Here is a 24,078-nt window from a genome sequence, read left to right as displayed (position 1 = left end):
CAGGTAATACCAGGTATTACCGGTTTGCCTGTCAGCAGGAGGCGCTGTGGCTTAGCTGGTCAAAGCGCCTGTCTAGTAAACAGGAGATCCTGGGTTCAAATCCCAGCAGTGCCTTCCTGTTACCATTTGAAACCATCTTCTTCACAGTGTTAATTGCATTCTTAATCTTGGAGTTGGGAAATCTTTCAAAGTCTTTGTATGTCCTCAGTTATCCACCTCACGGTACTCTTGAGAGCTTTAAAAACTTCTTTGCACCCGATCCGAGAAGCTTCTTCAGTTCTAGAACAAATGCTGGAGGGTCCCAGGCATTAAACCGCTAGTGGAGCTTCTGAGGGTTGTTCACCCAATATTGATGTCTTGGGCATGTCTAAATCTTCATTGTGTCCTCTTCTTGGAAACGAAGGAGAGAAAGCATAACGCCCAATGCTTCCCGCCATCAGCACTCATTAATGAAATGTAATGGCATTGGTAGGGAGGTAAGGCACTGCTGGGATTTGAACCCAGGATCTCCTGTTTACGAGACAGGCGCTTTGGCCAGCTAAGCCACAGCGCCTTGAGCTGTGTGCCTCTGGCTACTGTCCAACAGCTGGTGGGGAAAAATGTGACAAACCGATTCAAAACTGTGTCTGCAGAGGTTACTTGGTTTTTCCCTTTCCTGAAGGAGGCACTGTAGCTTAGCCGGTCAAAGCACCTGTCTTGTAAACAGGAGATCCTGGGTTCAAATCCCAGCAGTGCCTGTTGAGCTATTTCAAAATAAGAAAATCTGTGTAGGCAACTTTTCCTCAATGTCAAAATAAAAGGAAGTAATCTGTTGAATCTGAAGTTTGGAGGCACTAAAGATTTAGCAAAGGACACCCCAGCAGCTGTGCACCACATGCAGATGAAAAACATCAAAACTGAAAGTCTACTAAAACATGAAACTGCGCAACTGTGACAACAGACATAAATGGACCAGTATAGAAACTGGGTGAGGCAGGGTTATATTGAGCTTTCGTCCCAAAAGTACTGTCAAGATTCTGCAAATCATTCGAGTTACTGATAAGAGAAGGTAAGACTGTTAGGTGTTGTGTTAAAATAAATGCCGAAGAGTTCTCTATTAAAAACAGCATAAGGAGGTGTTCTACTTTCCTCTTATGTTATGGAAAAGTGTATAGGCAGCAGGAATTTGAGTCAGGTCTCGGTATTTCTTGATGATGTCACTCCTTTCTCAGCTACACTTGAGAACCATGAGGAATGATCGCTGAAGGTCCTCCATAGGATGAAAGAATTTACTTTAAAGCTGTCGCCAGAGAAATGTCAGTTCTTCAGGACATCTGTCCAATATCTCAGCCATGTTGTATCATCAGAAGGGCTCAAAACAGATCCAGCTGCCCTCACTACCTGGCCAAGACCAGATAACATCAAGTAGCTTAAGTCTTTCCTTGGGTTCACTGGATATTACAGGAGGTTTATAAAAGACTATTCCAAGCTTGCAATACCCCTTAATCACTTAAGTGCTGGTTGCCTCCCACTGAAGAGAAAATCCAGTCTGTCTGGCAGAAACCACAAGGTTTCTACCAGTGCGGATCTCAAAAAGCCTTTTTCACGAAAAATGGACCCCAACCGCTGAAGATACTTTTAAGACATTGATTCTCAAGCTCACAACAGCTCCTGTTCTTGGGTTTGCAGATCCAAAGAACATTATATTGTGCACACCGATGCAAGCGTCCATGTTCTCGGTGCAGCCCTATATCAAGAACAGGAGAGCAAGTTAAGAGTCATTGCCTGTGCCAGTAGGGGTCTCTCCAAGTCCGAGCAAAGGTACCCTGCACACAAGCTTGACTTCCTGTCTGTGAAGTGGGCTGTCACCCAGAACGTTTTCCGCTGTATCTATGGAGTAAAATGTACAGTGATGACAGACAATAATCCACTCACATACGTTTTAACATCTGCAAAGTTGGACGCAGTAGGGCATTGCTGGTTGGCCGTACTTTCCAGTTTTGATTTTGACATTGAGATAGTGCTGGGAAGGACAACCAAGATGCAGATGGGCTGTTGAGACGTCCGTATCTGCATGCCTGTGATATATCTGATCAGAGTTCTAATGATGAGGAAAATGCCATTGAAGGCTTTACTGCACAGCTCTTGCGCCGCAACAAAGAGCCAGATTTTCCAACCGAGGCAGTAAAGGCAGTATGCAAGAGACATGAGTATTCCTAAACTCTTGAGGAGGAGGCAGCAGTACCATCGTCTGCACGAGTACAATGTTTGGCTATTGGAGCCTCTGCAATACCAGCAGATTTCTGTCAAACTGATGTAGCTGGGCCATGCCCCCTGCTGCAGATGTCTCTTTCCGATTGGCTACGTTAACAGAAATTAGATCTGGAGAGCTGAGAGTCTTGCAGAAAGCTACCAGTTAGCCATTGAGCACATTCAAAAGAGTGCTTTACGAAACAAACAAAGCTTTGACAGTAAAGTGCGGGAATCCACCCTTGCCAAGGGAAATAGAGTTGTTTTGAGGACTTGTTCAGACTCACCCTGTTGAATCAGTCTCAAAAGCTTCTCCTTCACCTTATGATGTTTCCACCGAGGTCATTGAAGAAGTGAGGAACAGGAAGTTACTTGTTGGACTATTTGACCATATCCTACATTGATAGTGCACAAAAGTTAAAAAAGTGAACTCGTCTCCTTCTGCAGTACCAGGTAATACCAGGTATTACCGGATTGCCTGACAGCAGGAGGCGCTGTGGCTTAGCTGGTCAAAGTGCCTGTCTAGTAAACAGGAGATCCTGGGTTCAAATCCCAGCAGTGCCTTCCTGTTACTATTTGAAACCATCTTCTTCACAGTGTTCAGACTCACCCTGTTGAATCAGTCTCAAAAGCTTCTCCTTCACCTTATGATGTTTCCACTGAGGTCATTGACGAAGTGAGGAACAGGAAGTTACTTGTTGGACTATTTGACCATATCTTACATTGATAGTGCACAAAGTAAAAAAAAAGTTGAACTCGTCTCCTTCTGCAGTACCAGGTAATACCAGGTATTACCGGATTGCCTGACAGCAGGAGGCGCTGTGGCTTAGCTGGTCAAAGCGCCTGTCTAGTAAACAGGAGATCCTGGGTTCAAATCCCAGCAGTGCCTTCCTGTTACCATTTGAAACCATCTTCTTCACAGTGTTAATTGCATTCTTAATCTTGGAGTTGGGAAATCTTTCAAAGTCTTTGTATGTCCTCAGTTATCCACCTCACGGTACTCTTGAGAGCTTTAAAAACTTCTTTGCACCCGATCCGAGAAGCTTCTTCAGTTCTAGAACAAATGCTGGAGGGTCCCAGGCATTAAACCGCTAGTGGAGCTTCTGAGGGTTGTTCACCCAATATTGATGTCTTGGGCATGTCTAAATCTTCATTGTGTCCTCTTCTTGGAAACGAAGGAGAGAAAGCATAACGCCCAATGCTTCCCGCCATCAGCACTCATTAATGAAATGTAATGGCATTGGTAGGGAGGTAAGGCACTGCTGGGATTTGAACCCAGGATCTCCTGTTTACGAGACAGGCGCTTTGGCCAGCTAAGCCACAGCGCCTTGAGCTGTGTGCCTCTGGCTACTGTCCAACAGCTGGTGGGGAAAAATGTGACAAACCGATTCAAAACTGTGTCTGCAGAGGTTACTTGGTTTTTCCCTTTCCTGAAGGAGGCACTGTAGCTTAGCCGGTCAAAGCACCTGTCTTGTAAACAGGAGATCCTGGGTTCAAATCCCAGCAGTGCCTGTTGAGCTATTTCAAAATAAGAAAATCTGTGTAGGCAACTTTTCCTCAATGTCAAAATAAAAGGAAGTAATCTGTTGAATCTGAAGTTTGGAGGCACTAAAGATTTAGCAAAGGACACCCCAGCAGCTGTGCACCACATGCAGATGAAAAACATCAAAACTGAAAGTCTACTAAAACATGAAACTGCGCAACTGTGACAACAGACATAAATGGACCAGTATAGAAACTGGGTGAGGCAGGGTTATATTGAGCTTTCGTCCCAAAAGTACTGTCAAGATTCTGCAAATCATTCGAGTTACTGATAAGAGAAGGTAAGACTGTTAGGTGTTGTGTTAAAATAAATGCCGAAGAGTTCTCTATTAAAAACAGCATAAGGAGGTGTTCTACTTTCCTCTTATGTTATGGAAAAGTGTATAGGCAGCAGGAATTTGAGTCAGGTCTCGGTATTTCTTGATGATGTCACTCCTTTCTCAGCTACACTTGAGAACCATGAGGAATGATCGCTGAAGGTCCTCCATAGGATGAAAGAATTTACTTTAAAGCTGTCGCCAGAGAAATGTCAGTTCTTCAGGACATCTGTCCAATATCTCAGCCATGTTGTATCATCAGAAGGGCTCAAAACAGATCCAGCTGCCCTCACTACCTGGCCAAGACCAGATAACATCAAGTAGCTTAAGTCTTTCCTTGGGTTCACTGGATATTACAGGAGGTTTATAAAAGACTATTCCAAGCTTGCAATACCCCTTAATCACTTAAGTGCTGGTTGCCTCCCACTGAAGAGAAAATCCAGTCTGTCTGGCAGAAACCACAAGGTTTCTACCAGTGCGGATCTCAAAAAGCCTTTTTCACGAAAAATGGACCCCAACCGCTGAAGATACTTTTAAGACATTGATTCTCAAGCTCACAACAGCTCCTGTTCTTGGGTTTGCAGATCCAAAGAACATTATATTGTGCACACCGATGCAAGCGCCCATGTTCTCGGTGCAGCCCTATATCAAGAACAGGAGAGCAAGTTAAGAGTCATTGCCTGTGCCAGTAGGGGTCTCTCCAAGTCCGAGCAAAGGTACCCTGCACACAAGCTTGACTTCCTGTCTGTGAAGTGGGCTGTCACCCAGAACGTTTTCCGCTGTATCTATGGAGTAAAATGTACAGTGATGACAGACAATAATCCACTCACATACGTTTTAACATCTGCAAAGTTGGACGCAGTAGGGCATTGCTGGTTGGCCGTACTTTCCAGTTTTGATTTTGACATTGAGTATAGTGCTGGGAAGGACAACCAAGATGCAGATGGGCTGTTGAGACGTCCGTATATGCATGCCTGTGATATATCTGATCAGAGTTCTAATGATGAGGAAAATGCCATTGAAGGCTTTACTGCACAGCTCTTGCGCCGCAACAAAGAGCCAGATTTTCCAACCGAGGCAGCAAAGGCAGTATGCAAGAGACATGAGTATTCCTCAACTCTTGAGGAGGAGGCAGCAGTACCATCGTCTGCACGAGTACAATGTTTGGCTATTGGAGCCTCTGCAATACCAGCAGGTTTCTGTCAAACTGATGTAGCTGGGCCATGCCCCCTGCTGCAGATGTCTCTTTCCGATTGGCTACGTGAACAGAAATTAGATCTGGAGAGCTGAGAGAGTCTTGCAGAAAGCTACCAGTTAGCCATTGAGCACATTCAAAAGAGTGCTTTACGAAACAAACAAAGCTTTGACAGTAAAGTGCGGGAATCCACCCTTGCCAAGGGAAATAGAGTTGTTTTGAGGACTTGTTCAGACTCACCCTGTTGAATCAGTCTCAAAAGCTTCTCCTTCACCTTATGATGTTTCCACCGAGGTCATTGAAGAAGTGAGGAACAGGAAGTTACTTGTTGGACTATTTGACCATATCCTACATTGATAGTGCACAAAAGTTAAAAAAGTGAACTCGTCTCCTTCTGCAGTACCAGGTAATACCAGGTATTACCGGATTGCCTGACAGCAGGAGGCGCTGTGGCTTAGCTGGTCAAAGTGCCTGTCTAGTAAACAGGAGATCCTGGGTTCAAATCCCAGCAGTGCCTTCCTGTTACTATTTGAAACCATCTTCTTCACAGTGTTCAGACTCACCCTGTTGAATCAGTCTCAAAAGCTTCTCCTTCACCTTATGATGTTTCCACCGAGGTCATTGACGAAGTGAGGAACAGGAAGTTACTTGTTGGACTATTTGACCATATCTTACATTTATAGTGCACAAAAGTAAAAAAAAAGTTGAACTCGTCTCCTTCTGCAGTACCAGGTAATACCAGGTATTACCGGTTTGCCTGTCAGCAGGAGGCGCTGTGGCTCAGCTGGTCAAAGCGCCTGTCTAGTAAACAGGAGATCCTGGGTTCAAATCCCAGCAGTGCCTTCCTGTTACCATTTGAAACCATCTTCTTCACAGTGTTAATTGCATTCTTAATCTTGGAGTTGGGAAATCTTTCAAAGTCTTTGTATGTCCTCAGTTATCCACCTCACAGTACTCTTGAGAGCTTTAAAAACTTCTTTGCACCCGATCCGAGAAGCTTCTTCAGTTCTAGAACAAATGCTGGAGGGTCCCAGGCATTAAACCGCTAGTGGAGCTTCTGAGGGTTGTTCACCCAATATTGATGTCTTGGGCATGTCTAAATCTTCATTGTGTCCTCTTCTTGGAAACGAAGGAGAGAAAGCATAACGCCCAATGCTTCCCGCCATCAGCACTCATTAATGAAATGTAATGGCATTGGTAGGGAGGTAAGGCACTGCTGGGATTTGAACCCAGGATCTCCTGTTTACGAGACAGGCGCTTTGGCCAGCTAAGCCACAGCGCCTTGAGCTGTGTGCCTCTGGCTACTGTCCAACAGCTGGTGGGGAAAAATGTGACAAACCGATTCAAAACTGTGTCTGCAGAGGTTACTTGGTTTTTCCCTTCCCTGAAGGAGGCACTGTAGCTTAGCCGGTCAAAGCACCTGTCTTGTAAACAGGAGATCCTGGGTTCAAATCCCAGCAGTGCCTGTTGAGCTATTTCAAAATAAGAAATTCTGTGTAGGCAACTTTTCCTCAATGTCAAAATAAAAGGAAGTAATCTGTTGAATCTGAAGTTTGGAGGCACTAAAGATTTAGCAAAGGACACCCCAGCAGCTGTGCACCACATGCAGATGAAAAACATCAAAACTGAAAGTCTACTAAAACATGAAACTGCGCAACTGTGACAACAGACATAAATGGACCAGTATAGAAACTGGGTGAGGCAGGGTTATATTGAGCTTTCGTCCCAAAAGTACTGTCAAGATTCTGCAAATCATTCGAGTTACTGATAAGAGAAGGTAAGACTGTTAGGTGTTGTGTTAAAATAAATGCCGAAGAGTTCTCTATTAAAAACAGCATAAGGAGGTGTTCTACTTTCCTCTTATGTTATGGAAAAGTGTATAGGCAGCAGGAATTTGAGTCAGGTCTCGGTATTTCTTGATGATGTCACTCCTTTCTCAGCTACACTTGAGAACCATGAGGAATGATCGCTGAAGGTCCTCCATAGGATGAAAGAATTTACTTTAAAGCTGTCGCCAGAGAAATGTCAGTTCTTCAGGACATCTGTCCAATATCTCAGCCATGTTGTATCATCAGAAGGGCTCAAAACAGATCCAGCTGCCCTCACTACCTGGCCAAGACCAGCTAACATCAAGTAGCTTAAGTCTTTCCTTGGGTTCACTGGATATTACAGGAGGTTTATAAAAGACTATTCCAAGCTTGCAATACCCCTTAATCACTTAAGTGCTGGTTGCCTCCCACTGAAGAGAAAATCCAGTCTGTCTGGCAGAAACCACAAGGTTTCTACCAGTGCGGATCTCAAAAAGCCTTTTTCACGAAAAATGGACCCCAACCGCTGAAGATACTTTTAAGACATTGATTCTCAAGCTCACAACAGCTCCTGTTCTTGGGTTTGCAGATCCAAAGAACATTATATTGTGCACACCGATGCAAGCGCCCATGTTCTCGGTGCAGCCCTATATCAAGAACAGGAGAGCAAGTTAAGAGTCATTGCCTGTGCCAGTAGGGGTCTCTCCAAGTCCGAGCAAAGGTACCCTGCACACAAGCTTGACTTCCTGTCTGTGAAGTGGGCTGTCACCCAGAACGTTTTCCGCTGTATCTATGGAGTAAAATGTACAGTGATGACAGACAATAATCCACTCACATACGTTTTAACATCTGCAAAGTTGGACGCAGTAGGGCATTGCTGGTTGGCCGTACTTTCCAGTTTTGATTTTGACATTGAGTATAGTGCTGGGAAGGACAACCAAGATGCAGATGGGCTGTTGAGACGTCCGTATCTGCATGCCTGTGATATATCTGATCAGAGTTCTAATGATGAGGAAAATGCCATTGAAGGCTTTACTGCACAGCTCTTGCGCCGCAACAAAGAACCAGATTTTCCAACCGAGGCAGTAAAGGCAGTATGCAAGAGACATGAGTATTCCTCAACTCTTGAGGAGGAGGCAGCAGTACCATCGTCTGCACGAGTACAATGTTTGGCTATTGGAGCCTCTGCAATACCAGCAGATTTCTGTCAAACTGATGTAGCTGGGCCATGCCCCCTGCTGCAGATGTCTCTTTCCGATTGGCTACGTGAACAGAAATTAGATCTGGAGAGCTGAGAGAGTCTTGCAGAAAGCTACCAGTTAGCCATTGAGCACATTCAAAAGAGTGCTTTACGAAACAAACAAAGCTTTGACAGTAAAGTGCGGGAATCCACCCTTGCCAAGGGAAATAGAGTTGTTTTGAGGACTTGTTCAGACTCACCCTGTTGAATCAGTCTCAAAAGCTTCTCCTTCACCTTATGATGTTTCCACCGAGGTCATTGAAGGAGTGAGGAACAGGAAGTTACTTGTTGGACTATTTGACCATATCCTACATTGATAGTGCACAAAAGTTAAAAAAGTGAACTCGTCTCCTTCTGCAGTACCAGGTAATACCAGGTATTACCGGATTGCCTGTCAGCAGGAGGCGCTGTGGCTTAGCTGGTCAAAGTGCCTGTCTAGTAAACAGGAGATCCTGGGTTCAAATCCCAGCAGTGCCTTCCTGTTACCATTTGAAACCATCTTCTTCACAGTGTTAATTGCATTCTTAATCTTGGAGTTGGGAAATCTTTCAAAGTCTTTGTATGTCCTCAGTTATCCACCTCACGGTACTCTTGAGAGCTTTAAAAACTTCTTTGCACCCGATCCGAGAAGCTTCTTCAGTTCTAGAACAAATGCTGGAGGGTCCCAGGCATTAAACCGCTAGTGGAGCTTCTGAGGGTTGTTCACCCAATATTGATGTCTTGGTCATGTCTAAATCTTCATTATATCCAAATCTGGGATTTGATTCAAGGATCTCCTGTTTGTAAATTAAGTCAAAGCGCCTCCTGCTGGATGGGTGTGTCTGCACAGCAAAGGACACCCTAGTAGCTCTACTCAATACATATAAAAAATATCATGAAAAAAATAATGGCAAAAACAAGAATATTAAATCAGAATGTCAAAGATGAGCTGTGGTACATGTGTCAAAGTAAAGCTCAACCCAGTAACAGATGGGAATAATGAAGTGAACTGAGGGACTGGAACCATTTCACTACATCTAAAGACTCGGGCTGAGCATTTAGGATCTGATCTGATGTTGTCATTTAGGAATATATTTTATTGTTTATTAATAAACAGCACACAGTGGTCCCGCTGTTCATCCGTCACTGCTTTGCTTTTTCGCTGATTTTTTATTGCACAGTACAGCATTGCATTCTGCAGCCTGATTGACAAATCTCCTGCGCTTTTTATCACGTTTGGTTTTGATAACCATCGCGTCCAATAGAAAAAACAGCACAAAAACACCCATAACTATGAGCCTCATTCGGAAATAGACACCTGCACCGTGAGGGAAAAAGGCGCACGAAAGTGGCGGGCAGATGAAGACAAACCGCGGCATAATAATACTTTTACGTTTTGCAATCTACAAAGGTTTGCACTTTGAGAATCAATTGTGAGAACTGTGACCAGGGGCTAGTTATTCTGAGAACCCCTGCAATAAATGAGGGACCACTGTCTACTCTACGATTATTATATCGAACCTGTTAACATTTAATACTGTATTGATAGAACCAACTGATTCTGCAGCAGAGCATCCCCAGTCCCTGAGCTCCTGCTGCTGCACCCACAGATATGTACAGCAAGCACTGATACCTTTTTAGTCGGTGGGATTCCCTTGTGATCACCTTTACTAAATATCTACAACCAATCTGATTATATCCTGTTATTGTTTTTTTTTTTTTTTCAATGTTGAAATTAAAATCTAGTAGCAGCCTTCTCATTTCTTTGTGTTTTGTGCTGTTTTACAGGCCCACAGAGGAGGACGGCTCCGAGGCAGATGAGGGACGGGTCCCAGGACGGTCCATCGGCGGTGGAGCTGGCCATCCTGGAGTCCCTGAAGAGGCCACACCAGTCTCCAATGGAACATTTCCTCCTCAGCCTTGTTCCTGCTCTGGAGAGCAGCTGGTCCTTTTTATTCCTGTCTCTCTGTAAATTCTTATATTTTATATATTTATGTTTAATGTTTTTCTGTTTGAGACTTTTAATATTATTTCAAATAAATGTTTATAATGACTAATGTCTCAGTTCTACTACACAGCAAATGTTGGCACACGACTTGACACATGTAGAATTTATTTCATATTATACTAATGACAAAATATACTGATACAGTGGGATGCAGAAGTTTGGGCAACCTTGTTAATAGACATTATTTTCCTGTATAAATCGTTGGTTGTTACAATAAAAAATGTCAGTTAAATATCATACAGGAGACACACACAGTGATATTTGAGAAGTGAAAAGAAGTTTACTGGATTTACAGAAAGTGTGCAATAATTGTTTAAACAAAATCAAGCAGGTGCATCAATTTGGGCACCACAAAAAAGAAATGAAATGAATATTTAGTGTATATCAATGTGTGTGTCTCCTATATGATATATGGGGTGCCTTTGTCTGGATGTGCTTCCCATCCAGAGCTGCACAGCACAGAGGAAAGTTCCAGCGCTCCTGGAATCCCTCTGTGATGGACCGCCAGTCTCCAGGTGAAGGCACAGCCATGAAGTCGTCCACTAGACAGTCCCAGATGGACGTCGCTGCCTGGGGGGTGATCTGGCTCACCGTGGACACACAGACTCTGAAACTGAACGCGATGGTCCTGAAGGAGTCCCCGGTGACAAGGAACCTGGACAAAATTGTTCAAAATCAGTATTATGTGTACTGCAGTTACAAAATACATTATTCAAATTCCAAAATACTTTTGTGATGTCAGATATAAATCACAAAACTTAAATCTTACATAAAACATTTTGTAATTATAAGGATAATTACAAAATGTATATTAGATAATATCTAAAACAGTTGTGTTTTGTTTTAACTTTAACATATCATAATTTGATTGGTAGCAACTTTCACAACTACAGTGAGCCAATCACTCATAATTCCTAAACATGTCAATCAGGTAGGAATGAAGTAAGACATTAATAGAAATAAAGAGTTGTGTGTTGACATGTAGCCCTTTCCTTGCTTAAATCATTAATATTTTTGAAAAATTAATCTGTGATAAGACAGCTTATCAAGATAGAACCATGTAACTAGAGATGAACCAAACTGTTCAGTTTGATCTAACTCTGTTTTAATAAAGGCTGTGACCCCTGCTATAGAGTCTGACAGCTGCAGGGATTATATACAAATATTCAACTATCCCAGAATTAAACCAGGTCTAAATAAAAAGGAGTGAGTATCACTACAAAGGTTAACTCAGTGGTCCTAATGCTCTAGTTTGATATCAGCAAACACCGAGCGCATACATTGATGTGACACCACAGCCATGCTATCATTCAAACACTGATAACAGCATAAATCGAATTAAATCGGGACTTGATGAGAGCTTCTGAGTATCACTAGAAATATTATAAAGAGTCGTCTCTGTACCACAGTTTGCTTTCAGTAAACACCGACAGCATTCACTGTTAGCATAGCACATCCATGTTAGCAGTGTATAACTGGATGGATTAGCATATTAGCACAGATATCAATAAAGGACTACCGTATTAAATAGTTTTACTAACCTCAGGCAGACGGACAGGCGCTCTGCAGGTGGGATTGAGCGCCTGTAATTGGTGTCTAGGCGGGCGATGCTGGGACCGACGAGGGAAAGCAGGTCCTCAAACTGGCCGACGGTGATAGCGCTGGAATCGGCCGTCATCCAGGCGCAGCTCCTGGAGCAAGTGGTGAAACTCACCAAACTGCTCATGCCTCTGGAGGACCTGATGGACCCAGGTACGGCGAGGACGTCTTTTACGCTGCTGCTCTGCTCTCCACAGTACATAGAGAAGGGAGACTCTCTCTTCAAGCGCTAGCTCGATAGCTGCCATCTTGCAAAGATACAACTCCCTCCCACATTCCTCCCACATTTCCGGTTCACGCGCGTCAAAATATGATATTTTGACACGCGATGGATTTTTCTTGGACACGCGTTGAGACGCGAATGTACACGCGTCAAATTAGGGGCGTTTGGGGCGTTTTATTCGCGTCCATCGCGTTCGGTGTGAACACACCGTTAGTCTGAGCGACCCTGTGTTCACACAGTGGAGACTCACCAATCACAAAAGGTTTCCTCTTCCTGCATGCTCTGCTTCTTCATGTTTCCTGGTTCCTACTTCTCTGTGACTAAGAAGACCATCATCTCCTATATCATAGGTGTCAAACTCTGGCCCGCGGGCCAAATTTGGCCCGCAGCCTAATTACATTTGGCCCGCGAAGTCATACAAAATTACTATTAGAGCTGGCCTGCCAGTATTATACAGTGAATGTACTGCTAATACTACAATTCCCAGAATGCTCTATTGGTGTTTTGGCACGTCAGTCATGACAGGACCCATTAGCACCCTCTCCTCTGTTGACCATAGTCATAGCAACCATGCAAATACTGCCATGCTACCTATCCCAAAATGGCAAAAAGAAAGGCAGAAAACAGGAGCTTTCTGGACAGGTGGGAGAATATGATGAAAATTTGATAAATGATAAAATGATAAAATTTAATTCAGAAGGCTGCAAATATATTTTTTTATTTAAGAAATGAATTCCACTGATGTGTTATTTAATTGGAATTTTGATTTTGCATGTGTGCAATATTAAGTTATATATACGTTTATATAAATTATATATATTGTTTAGTATTAAGCTTTGCTTGTTCCATATTCAGTTTTTCAGCAAAACTTGTTTGAGTCCATAAGAAAAGATTCCTTGTTATATTTGGAGGAAGATTTTTTTTCAATGAATATTAATGCTAGCCCGCAACTTTGATCCAGTTTTGTCAGTCTTCTCTGCTCAGAGTTCATTTTCAGCAGGTTAAAGTGTGTGAACGTGACGACACCAGAAGTCTGAGCAGCTGCTGAGCAGAAACAGCTCTGAGAGTGTGAACCTCTCTGCATCACTAATGGGTGTGTGAGTATTGTTGCATTGTTGTGTAAAATTAGCAACTGAATAAAGGTTACGTACAGACGCTCCGTTCCCAGGAATGTTTTCACACGCTCTGTGTGTGTGTGTGTGTGTGTGTGTGTGTGTGTGTGTGTGTCTCACTGTGGGAAATAGCTCTAAACTGTTGGCTCAGATTTGGTTTTCTTATATATCTGGATACATTTAGGACATAAACAGAGTTCTTAATTATCATAATGTATCAATAATATAACAGGTGTTTGAGTTGATCTTTTATCGACTACAGCAAAATAAAACAAAATATTCCCAATCGAGTCAAGAATTTAAAAAAGGGAAAAATATGTTAAATCAGATGTTGATGGAGATCCTCATGAACATCTGTCCTTCTCAGGTGTGAGCAGCTGTGACCCTGCAGGTAATGTCACTCTGTCAGCTACAATAACTATATATAGCTTTCCTCCACATCCCAGTATCTCCCCGCAGCTGCGGAGTGCGATGGCAAGTAAGTAAGTAAAATTTTATTTATATAGCACCTTTCAAGATAAAAATCACAAAGTGCTTCACAGAAGCAGAAACGGACATACAACCTCTAAAAAACAAAATCAACCAAAAGCAAGTTTAAACAGATGGCCTGTAAATGGTAAATGGCCTGCATTTGTATAGCGCTTTACTAGATACGTTTTTAACTGCTTTTTAAAAGACATGACTGAGTCCACAGATCTCAAACTCAAAGGGAGTGAGTTCCAGAGTCTGGGAGCCGCTGACGCTCTGTCACCTTTTGTTTTTAACCTGGTATGCTGGACAACCAGCAAGCCCTGGTCACAAGACCTCAGGGACCTGCTGGGGCGATAAGGAAGAAGATCACTGATTTAAGTTGGAGCTACACCGTGCAGGGTAAGTAAAATTTATTTATATAGCACTTTTTAAGACAAAAACGCTGTTACAAAGTGCTTCACATAAAGACATGTCAAACGAACAATATTAGAGGAAATATAAAAGCATATCAAACAAGCAATAGTACAATATAAATATAAAATAAGACAACATATTACCCAAATGCCTGTCTAAACAGATGAGTTTTAAGCTGTTTTTTAAAAGAGGCCACCGTGTCGATGGTGCGTAGTGAGGAGGGTAAACCGTTCCACAGTATTGGAGCCAGGGTTTGAAAAGCGTGATCCCTCTTTGTTTTCAGACGAGTCCGTGGAATAGATAGACGACCACTATCAGTGGATCTAAGAGTTCGCTTTGGAGAATAGGGTTTGAGAAGCTCCGAGATATAGATGGGGGCCTCACCTTGTAGAGACATAAACGTAAAGGTGAGGATTTTAAACTTATATCTATACCCAATCGGAAGCCAATGCAGGGATTTTAGTATAGGAGTGATATGGGAAAATTTATTGCTGTGGGTTAAAAGCCTTGCTGCAGCATTTTGAACCGCTTGGAGCCGATTTAGTGAGGGCCCTATAAGTCATGATTATAATCTTAAAATGGACCCTGAACTTGACAGGGAGCCAATGCAGCTGAATCAGCAGGGGCGTGACATGGGAGTATTTGTGATGCTTTGTCAGAAGCCTAGCAGCAGCATTCTGAACACCCTGCAGTCGTTCCAGGGAGGCATTACTTAAGCAAGTAAACAAGGAATTACAGGGAGTGCAGAATTATTAGGCAAGTTGTATTTTTGAGGAATAATTTTATTATTGAACAACAACCATGTTCTCAATGAACCCAAAAAACTCATTAATATCAAAGCTGAATGTTTTTGGAAGTAGTTTTAGTTTGTTTTTAGTTTTAGCTATTTTAGGGGGATATCTGTGTGTGCAGGTGACTATTACTGTGCAGAATTATTAGGCAACTTAACAAAAAACAAATATATACCCATTTCAATCATTTATTTTTACCAGTGACACCAATATAACATCTCCACATTCACAAATATACATTTCTGACATTCAAAAACAAAACAAAAACAAATCAGCGACCAATATAGCCACCTTTCTTTGCAAGGACACTCAAAAGCCTGCCATCCATGGATTCTGTCAGTGTTTTGATCTGTTCACCATCAACATTGCGTGCAGCAGCAACCACAGCCTCCCAGACACTGTTCAGAGAGGTGTACTGTTTTCCCTCCTTGTAAATCTCACATTTGATGATGGACCACAGGTTCTCAATGGGGTTCAGATCAGGAGAACAAGGAGGCCATGTCATTAGTGTTTCTTCTTTTATACCCTTTCTTGCCAGCCACGCTGTGGAGTACTTGGACGCGTGTGATGGAGCATTGTCCTGCATGAAAATCATGTTTTTCTTGAAGGATGGAGACTTCTTCCTGTACCACTGCTTGAAGAAGGTGTCTTCCAGAAACTGGCAGTAGGACTGGGAGTTGAGCTTGACTCCATCCTCAACCCGAAAAGGCCCCACAAGCTCATCTTTGATGATACCAGCCCAAACCAGTACTCCACCTCCACCTTGCTGGCGTCTGAGTGGGACTGGAGCTCTCTGCCCTTTACCAATCCAGCCACGGGCCCATCCATCTGGCCCATCAAGACTCACTCTCATTTCATCAGTCCATAAAACCTTAGAAAAACCAGTCTTGAGATATTTCTTGGCCCAGTCTTGACGTTTCAGCTTGTGTGTCTTGTTCAGTGGTGGTCGTCTTTCAGCCTTTCTTACCTTGGCCATGTCTCTGAGTATTGCACACCTTGTGCTTTTGGGCACTCCAGTGATGTTGCAGCTCTGAAATATGGCCAAACTGGTGGCAAGTGGCATCTTGGCAGCTGCACGCTTGACTTTTCTCAGTTCATGGGCAGTTATTTTGCGCCTTGGTTTTTCCACATGCTTCTTGCGACCCTGTTGACTATTTTGAATGAAACGCTTGATTGTTCGATGATCACGCTTCAGAAGCTTTGCAATTTTGAGACTGCTGCATCCCTCTGCAAGATATCTCACTATTTTTGACTTTTCTGAGCCGGTCAAGTCCTTCTTTTGACCCATTTTGCCAAAGGAAAGGACGTTGCCTAATAATTATGCACACCTGATATAGGGTGTTGATGTCATTAGACCACACCCCTTCTCATTACAGAGATGCACATCACCTAATATGCTTAATTGGTAGCAGGCTTTCGAGCCTATACAGCTTGGAGTAAGACAACATGCATGAAGAGGATGATGTGGACAAAATACTCATTTGCCTAATAATTCTGCACTCACTGTACTAGTCTAAGCGAGATGAAACAAAAGCATGAATAATCATTTCCAATTCGGCGCATGACATAATGGGACTCAGCTTAGCAATATTTCTTAAATGGTAAAAACAAGAGCGAACCAAAGATGTAACGTGTGTGTCCAGCGTCAGAGCTGGGTCAAATGTAAAACCAAGGATCCTAATGGAGGGTTTAATATAAGAAGCAAGAGGGCCTAGATTTTTAACCACGAGTGGAGCAAATTTCTCAGGAGCAAAGACAATGACTTCCGTTTTATCAGCATTTAGTTGAAGATAATTATCAGCCAGCCAATCCCTAACAGAATCTAAGCAGGACTGCAAGATCTGAAGCTTAGAAACATCAGGTGGCCTAAAAGAGATATATAGCTGAATATTATCTGCGTAACAATAATACAAAATATCTGTAAAAGAGCTAAGAAGTTGCAGAAGAGGGAGTACGCACAACAGAAACAGTAACAGTCCCAAGACAGAGCCCTGTGGCACCCCATAGGTGAGAGAGGTGACGAAGGATCTGAACTTAGAGGAAGACACAGAGAAAGACACATGCTGTGTGAAATGAAAAGAGTCCATGATACTAAGAAAACCTCTGGCAAAGAGGTCAGAGTCATCATCAATGTGTATGTAAAAATCCCCAATTATTAACAATCTGCACAGCTTCAAGATGGAAGATAAAAAGTCACTGAACTCCTTTAAAAATGGACTGTTGGGTCCAGGAGGACGATACACTACAGCACAGTAACACAGATCTTTGATTCCAATTTTAACCAGCTGTAGTTCAAATGATGAAAAATTTTCAACCATTAATGAATAACAGTGAAACCAATTTCAGTGCACCACAGCCAGACCTCCTCCATGACCAAAGGTCTGCGGCCGACTGAAGAAGGAGTACCCTTTTTTGTGAATATACAGGCCGAATCAGCAGTTTACAGTCTTCTATGATTCTATATTTCGTCGCTATAATCCACCAGAGTTTAAAAGTGAATTCAATAATAGGATTTGCGTGCGTAGACTGTATAGTTTCTTCTCCCAATCTTGCTTGTGGATGATATGATGAACAGTAATTTATCTCCATATGCCTCCATTTTGAGGTGCAGTCCGGTGAGCACCAGTAAACAATATATCTCAGCTGGGCTGCATAGAAGTATTCCTTGAAGTTCGGGAGGGCGAGTCCTCCTCTTTCTTTTCTTAGTTGGAGTATTTTAAATCTTACTCTTGGCTTTGTCCCTTTCCAAATAAATCTACTAACTAATTTATCCCATCTGCCAAATTGTACATCTGGTCTATGGACTGGCAATCAGTGTTGGGTAAGTTACTTTAAATTAGTAACTTAGTTACATTACTAGTTACTTCTATCAAAAGTAACTCAGTTACTTCAAGTTACTCGTTACTTTCAGAGTAACTAGTTACTAGGGAAAGTAACTTTGGTTTTACTCAGAATTCTCTTGTTAATGTGTTGCTTCCATAACTTTGCCAGTCTTCTAGCTTGCTTACTTGCCACAGGTGCACTGTGCCACCTACCAATAGAAAGGATATGATAACGTGCACATTTCCACGAGAGAAATCCCACGCCTGATTCTATCCTAGCCTGCTTTTTACATCCAACACAAAAACTGCAGTCGTGGTGCTTTCGATTGTACTCAGAACTCGGAAATTCTGCCTTCTGAATAGGAAGATGTAGGTAACACCAGACTGCAGATGAGCTGCATACAGGGCTGGACTGGGACAGAAAATCGTCCCGGGCATTTTGACTAGAGACCGGCCGCCATTATAGGAAAAATCATAAAGCCTTTGAATGAAAACAAACGCTGTTGTGACAGTGATGTACACTGTTCTGATGGTATATATGTATCAATCTATCAATCGTTTGTTTTAAGATTCAGATAATTATTTTTTTAAAAGCGAGACATTTTAAATGAGAATAAGAAAGTATTTCTTTGTGCTCTCCCTGTTAATACCCTACATGGACCCCTGGCAAAACTTTGCTAGACCCGCCCCTGCACAGTTACCAGCTGTCAGCTGCTTAGAAAAGGATCCTGGTGTTATTTGTCTCTCAGAAACAGTTCATAACTTCCCTTCAACTCATTCATGTCACCTAAAAGGTAAACCTGTTTCTCCATCACAGCTCTGATGATTCAGTAAGGACATCTCCTGGTTTCATCTTCATGTTTCCCTCTCACCACATATCCAAACCGACATCATGACCAGCAGCTTTACAGCTGTGGCTCCAGCAAACATCAGCTGATACTAGAAATTAATATTAAATAAATTCTAACAACAGCTGATCAAGCTTAAACGTGCTGCTGTTGTTTAGCGCGACATCCGCTGGTTTCCTCTTTCGGCGCAAAGTGATAAACAAACAAGAGAGACGATCAGCTGATCATTGATCAGTTTCATGATTGAAGTAGAAACAGGAGAGGGAGGGGGGAGAATGAGAGGAGAAGAGGCAGCTGTGCAGCAAAGACACAGAGTAACTCCAGCTTTGTGTCTTTTTCATTGTAGCTGAAGTCCGGGACAAACTGTTCCTTTTCACCTCAATAAGAAACGCGTAATATTTTCTCTGAATACGAGACGATTCCGTTTTTTACGGGACGGTTGGCAACTCTAATAATTAACCTTATGAACAAAATAAAGTTCAACATCAGTAAATTAGCACCACCCAGCTGTATAGAAACTCCGTCATGCTAGCTAGCACGCAGTACGAAAAAGTCAGCATAACGAAAATAAACTCCACCTAAACTCGGTTTATATCTGACCCAGATGGACTGCAGGGCCCTGTTTCAGGAAGCCGGTTTAGTGCAAACTCTGAGTAAGTATACCCTGAGTTAACGAAAACTCTGGGTTTTCGGTTTCACAAAGCGAGTTCAGCTGAAGCCTCAGTGAGTCACTATGACGACACACTCCGTGAAGCTAACCTGCCCCCTAGCAGGTTTACTTCTACTAACCCTGACGTTCTCCGCCCCTTTGTCGGAAACCTGACAGTAGGAAGTGTCAGACATGGCGTGCTCCTTCCTTGAAGAGCCAGTAGATCGTGAAGCCCAAATTCTCCGCAGAGCTCTCCGCCGGGAGAGAGTGATCAGAGCGCGTTTGGACATTTTATCATTTCCTGATGATTGTCTGTGCGAACGTTACCGTTGTTCAGCACAATCTATAATTGATTTGAATAACATCCTCAGGCCATATATTACGCATGTGACACATCGCGGACATGCTCTCAGTTCTGTACATATTATTTGTATTGCACTTCGGTTTCTTGCAAACGGGAGCTTTCTGTATAATATTGGTGACGCTGAGCACGTTTCCAAGGCTACCGTCTGTCGGGCAGTCAGGAATGTTACAGTTGCACTGAAACGTCTCCTGTACTCGTCTGTGGTGTTCCCCGGTCACAGACCCACAAGATTTATCAAAGAGGGATGCCACAAAATTGCAGGTATCAGGATGAACGAAACTTAATTCATGATGTGGTGATACTTGAACTACTACTTAAATTTTACATTTATTTTCACGGTTCCCAGGCGTGATTGGCTGTACAGATGGCACTCACATTCCAATCATTGCTCCTTCAGTAAATGAAGGAGACTATGTGAACAGGAAGTCTTTCCACAGCATTAATGTACAGGTACATAGTTCCCTGTAGCATTTCAAACTAACAAATTATTTCATTATAGTAATGGATGCTAATTTGTGTTCTCTGCACTGTGAAGATCATATGTGATGCTGCCAACATTATCACAAATGTGGAAGCCAAGTGGCCAGGCTCTGTCCATGACTCACAAATATTCCGTGAATGTACACTGAGCACAAAATTTGGACATGGTGAGTTGAGAATACTGTAAAATATATAAAGACCAATTGCTTCAGGGACATTTGAACTGAAGTGTATCCTTCTGTCTTAGTAGAGTTCACTGGCTACTTGCTTGGTGATAGGGGGTATCCATGTTTACCCTATTTGCTTACCCCTTACCCTGACCCTGACCCGGGCCCACAGCAGCGATATAATCTGGCTAATTGCAGGACAAGAGCCAGAATTGAAATGACTATCGGAATGCTTAAGGCCCGGTTCCAGTGCCTGCAAAGACTCAGGGTCACCCCAGAAAGGGCATGTGACATTATTGTGGCATGTGTGATTCTTCACAACATTGCCACAATTAGAGGAGAACACTGTCCTTCTGAACCAAACATCAGCAGTGATCCAAACCATGAACATCCTGACCCTCCCACGGACATACAAGATGGAAGAGCAGTCAGAGACACCATATGTCACAATCATTTCTTTTGACCCATCACCTCAACATGTTGAAAGAAGAATAAACAGATGTTTTGTTCAACTGGCTTTATTGGTCGCCTGTGTTTCCTGTACACAAAGTATTAAAAGATGTAAACCTCATAAAGTGTCTCTGTTGCTTCCTCTTCTGTAACAGCTGTCAATGTTTCTTCATTATTTTCCTGCAGTAAAGAAATAAACAACATTGCTGTTCTACTGTAACCTCATATAATCTGTGGAGTATTACTCACAACTGCATGTTGGTCTGGCTCAACAGGAGGCTGCACCAGATGCAGTACACCATCACCATCAACTGATAGAATATGAGGTTTATACAGGTCACTTATAACTTACAAGGGACCAAATGGCAATTAACAAACATACCAATCACCTTACACTTCATTGTCATTATGCTCTCAAAGACAACCAAGACTGAGGCAAGGCAAAATCAGTAGGAAAATAACTTCACTACAAAATAATCCATTATGGTAAAGAGTTTATCAAATGAATGAGCAGCACTGCAAAGGTGACTGTGAAGAAAGGATGTATGCACATCATGTATTATTTTGAATTTACCCCTTATGTAGGCACTTGTGTCTTGCGGGGTTATTGACTCAGAGGATGTCCCCGCAGAGATGCCTTCGGCCACAGGGCGCCCACTGTTTTGGCTGAGGGCCAACTGCTCAGCCTCTGTGAGTGGTGGTGGTGGAGGACCCCCACCTGTTTTTCGGGCCTCCGCTTTTTTTCTGTTGGCTATAACGGGTCACATTTGAGCATACAGAGTAAGCAAATATGTACTTGTAATGTGCTCAGATAATTTCAATAAGTGCTTACAGAAAGGAAATTAATGTAGCCTCTAACTGCAATTGATTTACATGGGACAAACAGACCAAGCACTATGGCTCATAATACAATTACACCTCACCTGTTTGGACTATATTTTTATATTTCATTTTTACTTGCTGCCAGGAACGTTTGGGGTCTGTTGGGTTGCACCTGCGCTCACATCACATCACAAAATAAAATGTATAAAATAACAAATAAAATAACATATGATAAAATAACGTGTTAAATGGGTGGAAATCCCTCGATCAATGTTTATATTAACACTCACGCATTGACTCTGTCGGCTATGTTTTGCCGTGCATGCTCCCTTTCTTTTGCAGCTGAGGCTGTGTTACTTTTTTTTCCGCAAAATTTGCATGTTATCAGCATATGCTGCCATCAGAATTTCGGCCTCAAGCGCTGTAAAATACATTGACCGCGCCTTCTTTCCCTCCGTCTCCATGGTGACTCGCTTAATCTGTGCTCCACTGATCAGGGCTTTATGTATCCTCGTCCGCGCGTTTAATTTGGGGTTAAAGCAACTCCGCGTTGATTGAACTACTTGTTATCAGCCTTTCTGAAACCGAATATTCCGAGTTGGACAGTTCGGGGTTACTCAACCCTGAGTATCGTTTTTCACTCTGAGTTTTCTAAACCGGCTTCCTGAAACAGGGCCCAGGTCATAACTTCTTACCTGAAGTTCAGTTCACACTCGGACTGGCGGCTGCTTCGGGTCTCTCCTCTTGCCTCCCTTTTCCTTCATCCACCTGCTGGCCTCCACCACTTGCTAATGTTACTGAATCTGTGGAAGCTCCGTGATAGCCACCACACGAAGTAACGAATAACGAGCCTATCTAAATCCCAGTAGCGAGTAACGCGTTCCCGGTTTTGGCATAATAACTAGTTACCGTGCTCGTTACCACAATAATAACGTAGTTACTGTAACGCGTTACTTAATAATGCGTTAGTCCCAACACTGCTGGCAATTAAGTGAATAGGTACAGTAGTCGGGGAAGCACATTCATTTTTATTACCTCTATTCTTGAGCTGAGGTCCATGACAAGTGGAGCCCATTTACTCAAATGTTTTTGAATTGCATTGCTACTCTTTACATAATTTGCCTCGTATAATGTGCTTAATTCACTGGTTAGATAGACACCTAAATATTTGATCTTATTTGAGTTCCATTTTAGTTTATATTCATGTTGGATTGATGTCTTTTGTCAGCCTTTCGTTATCTTGTTTCATTTCTGATTTCAATGATTCGATAGCTTTTAGTAGCTCACCAGCCGAGTCACTAGCTATGATATCGGAGCTCATGTTAGCTTGTCCTGTTGCGTTGTTAGCATTTGTTTTTGGGGAGGAAGTGGCTTTGTCCTGTCCCCTTGGCATTTTGAGTTCCCTTTGCCTTATTCCTCACCAACTGCATTCGCCTTGCTCAGCTGAATGGTCTGTTAGCGAGTTTCGGTGTTTTTCTATCCAGATTGTGGGGAGCAGCCACCAAACGCGTCAACTCACTGTGCCATGACACGGAAAGTCGTCCAACAAGAACCTTTTATTTGTCATAGATCAGGCATTGAGAAGCACCATGCTCAACCTGGAATAAGTCAAACAAATACTGACACTGACCCGTTTTAGGGGACGTAGAATCTGCGAGTTCGATCCGTGACGATCATAGTATATAACCGGAAAGCCTGGATGACCACTCCTAAGGTAACACGATCTCGTAAGTCCAGGCCTTGCAAAATCCAGCAGGGACAGGGAAGACAAATTCTCCTCCGAACAAGCAGTCTGAGCACAGGTGACCAGAAATCCTCGACGTCGCTTACCCGCTAATCCTCGTCTGAAGAGCAGTCTAAATTTCAGCTGGACACCTGCTCTTTCACCTCTCCTCCTCTGTGATTTGCGTGGATCCAAAAGGGTGCTGTCAAAAATCCAGACACTGGCGACAGAGGGGGGGATGAAGCCATTGTGGGAAGAAGAGATATCCAGGTCCACCATAGAGGAGCGAATAGAGAGTAGTGTCAGACGATCACAGACTAAGGCAGGCAATACATCAGAGATGAAAAAGGAGAGCAGGGCAGTCAGAAACAGCAGTGTAGCAGAGCGAGGGAAACTGCAGCCAGCAGCGGCAAGGCCGAACACAGGCGCCATCATACCAGAATGAGTGGCTCTATAGCCAGATTGAAGAGTAGAAGACAGTGTGGAATTAGTAAAAACTGAGGCGCTATGACACATGTATAACATATCATGTTATCCATGAAATCAATTTCTATCCAAAATTGAATTTTTCTAGGCTTTCTGTTCTACCTGTTTGGACATGGCAGGCTTGGGGTTTCTTCACCTTTTTTCTTTTACTCTCTCTTCATTTTTTTTCTTTCCTCTTTGATGGAGACGTGTCCAGACTACCTTTGCTTCCTCCAAAGGGGGCGGAGCTGTCCTTTTTTGCAACTCACCACCTTCATCTGTGCTGTGTATTTAAGGTTACAGTGTGTAAAATTTCACCACTAGATGTCAGTACATTGGAGATTGCAGTCAAGTTTTCTT

General features: G+C 42.9%; 1 protein-coding gene and 12 non-coding genes across 13 annotated transcripts; 9 read left to right on the top strand and 4 right to left on the bottom strand.

The window, feature by feature from the left end:
- Nucleotides 1–40: 40 nt before the first annotated feature.
- On the top strand, nt 41–114 carry trnat-agu (transfer RNA threonine (anticodon AGU)). The gene has a single exon. It is a non-coding gene; the product is annotated as a tRNA-Thr (tRNA).
- Nucleotides 115–479: 365 nt separating this feature from the next.
- Nucleotides 480–553, bottom strand: trnat-cgu (transfer RNA threonine (anticodon CGU)). Its single transcript has one exon. It is a non-coding gene; the product is annotated as a tRNA-Thr (tRNA).
- Nucleotides 554–663: 110 nt separating this feature from the next.
- On the top strand, nt 664–737 carry trnat-ugu (transfer RNA threonine (anticodon UGU)). Its single transcript has one exon. It is a non-coding gene; the product is annotated as a tRNA-Thr (tRNA).
- A 1,982-nt stretch (nt 738–2,719) lies between these two features.
- Nucleotides 2,720–2,793, top strand: trnat-agu (transfer RNA threonine (anticodon AGU)). Its single transcript has one exon. It is a non-coding gene; the product is annotated as a tRNA-Thr (tRNA).
- A 251-nt stretch (nt 2,794–3,044) lies between these two features.
- On the top strand, nt 3,045–3,118 carry trnat-agu (transfer RNA threonine (anticodon AGU)). The gene has a single exon. It is a non-coding gene; the product is annotated as a tRNA-Thr (tRNA).
- Nucleotides 3,119–3,483: 365 nt separating this feature from the next.
- On the bottom strand, nt 3,484–3,557 carry trnat-cgu (transfer RNA threonine (anticodon CGU)). The gene has a single exon. It is a non-coding gene; the product is annotated as a tRNA-Thr (tRNA).
- Nucleotides 3,558–3,667: 110 nt separating this feature from the next.
- On the top strand, nt 3,668–3,741 carry trnat-ugu (transfer RNA threonine (anticodon UGU)). The gene has a single exon. It is a non-coding gene; the product is annotated as a tRNA-Thr (tRNA).
- A 1,985-nt stretch (nt 3,742–5,726) lies between these two features.
- Nucleotides 5,727–5,800, top strand: trnat-agu (transfer RNA threonine (anticodon AGU)). Its single transcript has one exon. It is a non-coding gene; the product is annotated as a tRNA-Thr (tRNA).
- A 252-nt stretch (nt 5,801–6,052) lies between these two features.
- On the top strand, nt 6,053–6,126 carry trnat-agu (transfer RNA threonine (anticodon AGU)). The gene has a single exon. It is a non-coding gene; the product is annotated as a tRNA-Thr (tRNA).
- A 365-nt stretch (nt 6,127–6,491) lies between these two features.
- On the bottom strand, nt 6,492–6,565 carry trnat-cgu (transfer RNA threonine (anticodon CGU)). The gene has a single exon. It is a non-coding gene; the product is annotated as a tRNA-Thr (tRNA).
- Nucleotides 6,566–6,675: 110 nt separating this feature from the next.
- Nucleotides 6,676–6,749, top strand: trnat-ugu (transfer RNA threonine (anticodon UGU)). Its single transcript has one exon. It is a non-coding gene; the product is annotated as a tRNA-Thr (tRNA).
- Nucleotides 6,750–8,734: 1,985 nt separating this feature from the next.
- On the top strand, nt 8,735–8,808 carry trnat-agu (transfer RNA threonine (anticodon AGU)). The gene has a single exon. It is a non-coding gene; the product is annotated as a tRNA-Thr (tRNA).
- Nucleotides 8,809–9,545: 737 nt separating this feature from the next.
- Nucleotides 9,546–12,415, bottom strand: LOC146560600 (uncharacterized). Its single transcript, XM_085296029.1, has 2 exons — nt 11,860–12,415; nt 9,546–10,973 (listed from the first exon to the last, which is right to left on the bottom strand). Exons 1-2 carry the CDS (start codon nt 12,117–12,119, stop codon nt 10,703–10,705), a joined length of 531 nt encoding a protein of 176 aa, XP_085152155.1. The 5' UTR covers nt 12,120–12,415; the 3' UTR covers nt 9,546–10,702.
- Nucleotides 12,416–24,078: the final 11,663 nt, after the last annotated feature.

This window comes from Mchenga conophoros, linkage group LG13 (genome assembly GCF_057382185.1).
Source record: "Mchenga conophoros isolate Kocher_MC1m ecotype Shallow Benthic linkage group LG13, M_conophoros_male_GT1.1, whole genome shotgun sequence".
NCBI classification, from domain to species: Eukaryota; Metazoa; Chordata; class Actinopteri; order Cichliformes; family Cichlidae; genus Mchenga; species Mchenga conophoros.
Note: the sequence above shows the minus strand (reverse complement) of the source record. Positions and strands in the feature narration are given on the sequence as shown.

Bases quoted from the DNA above. Each gene is read 5' to 3' on its own strand.
- LOC146560600 (XM_085296029.1), bottom strand. From the start codon at position 12,119: ATGTACTGTGGAGAGCAGAGCAGCAGCGTAAAAGACGTCCTCGCCGTA. The intron at 10,974-11,859 runs GTTAGTAAAACT...AATTTTGTCCAG, and splicing joins CGCCTGTCCGTCTGCCTGAG to GTTCCTTGTCACCGGGGACT.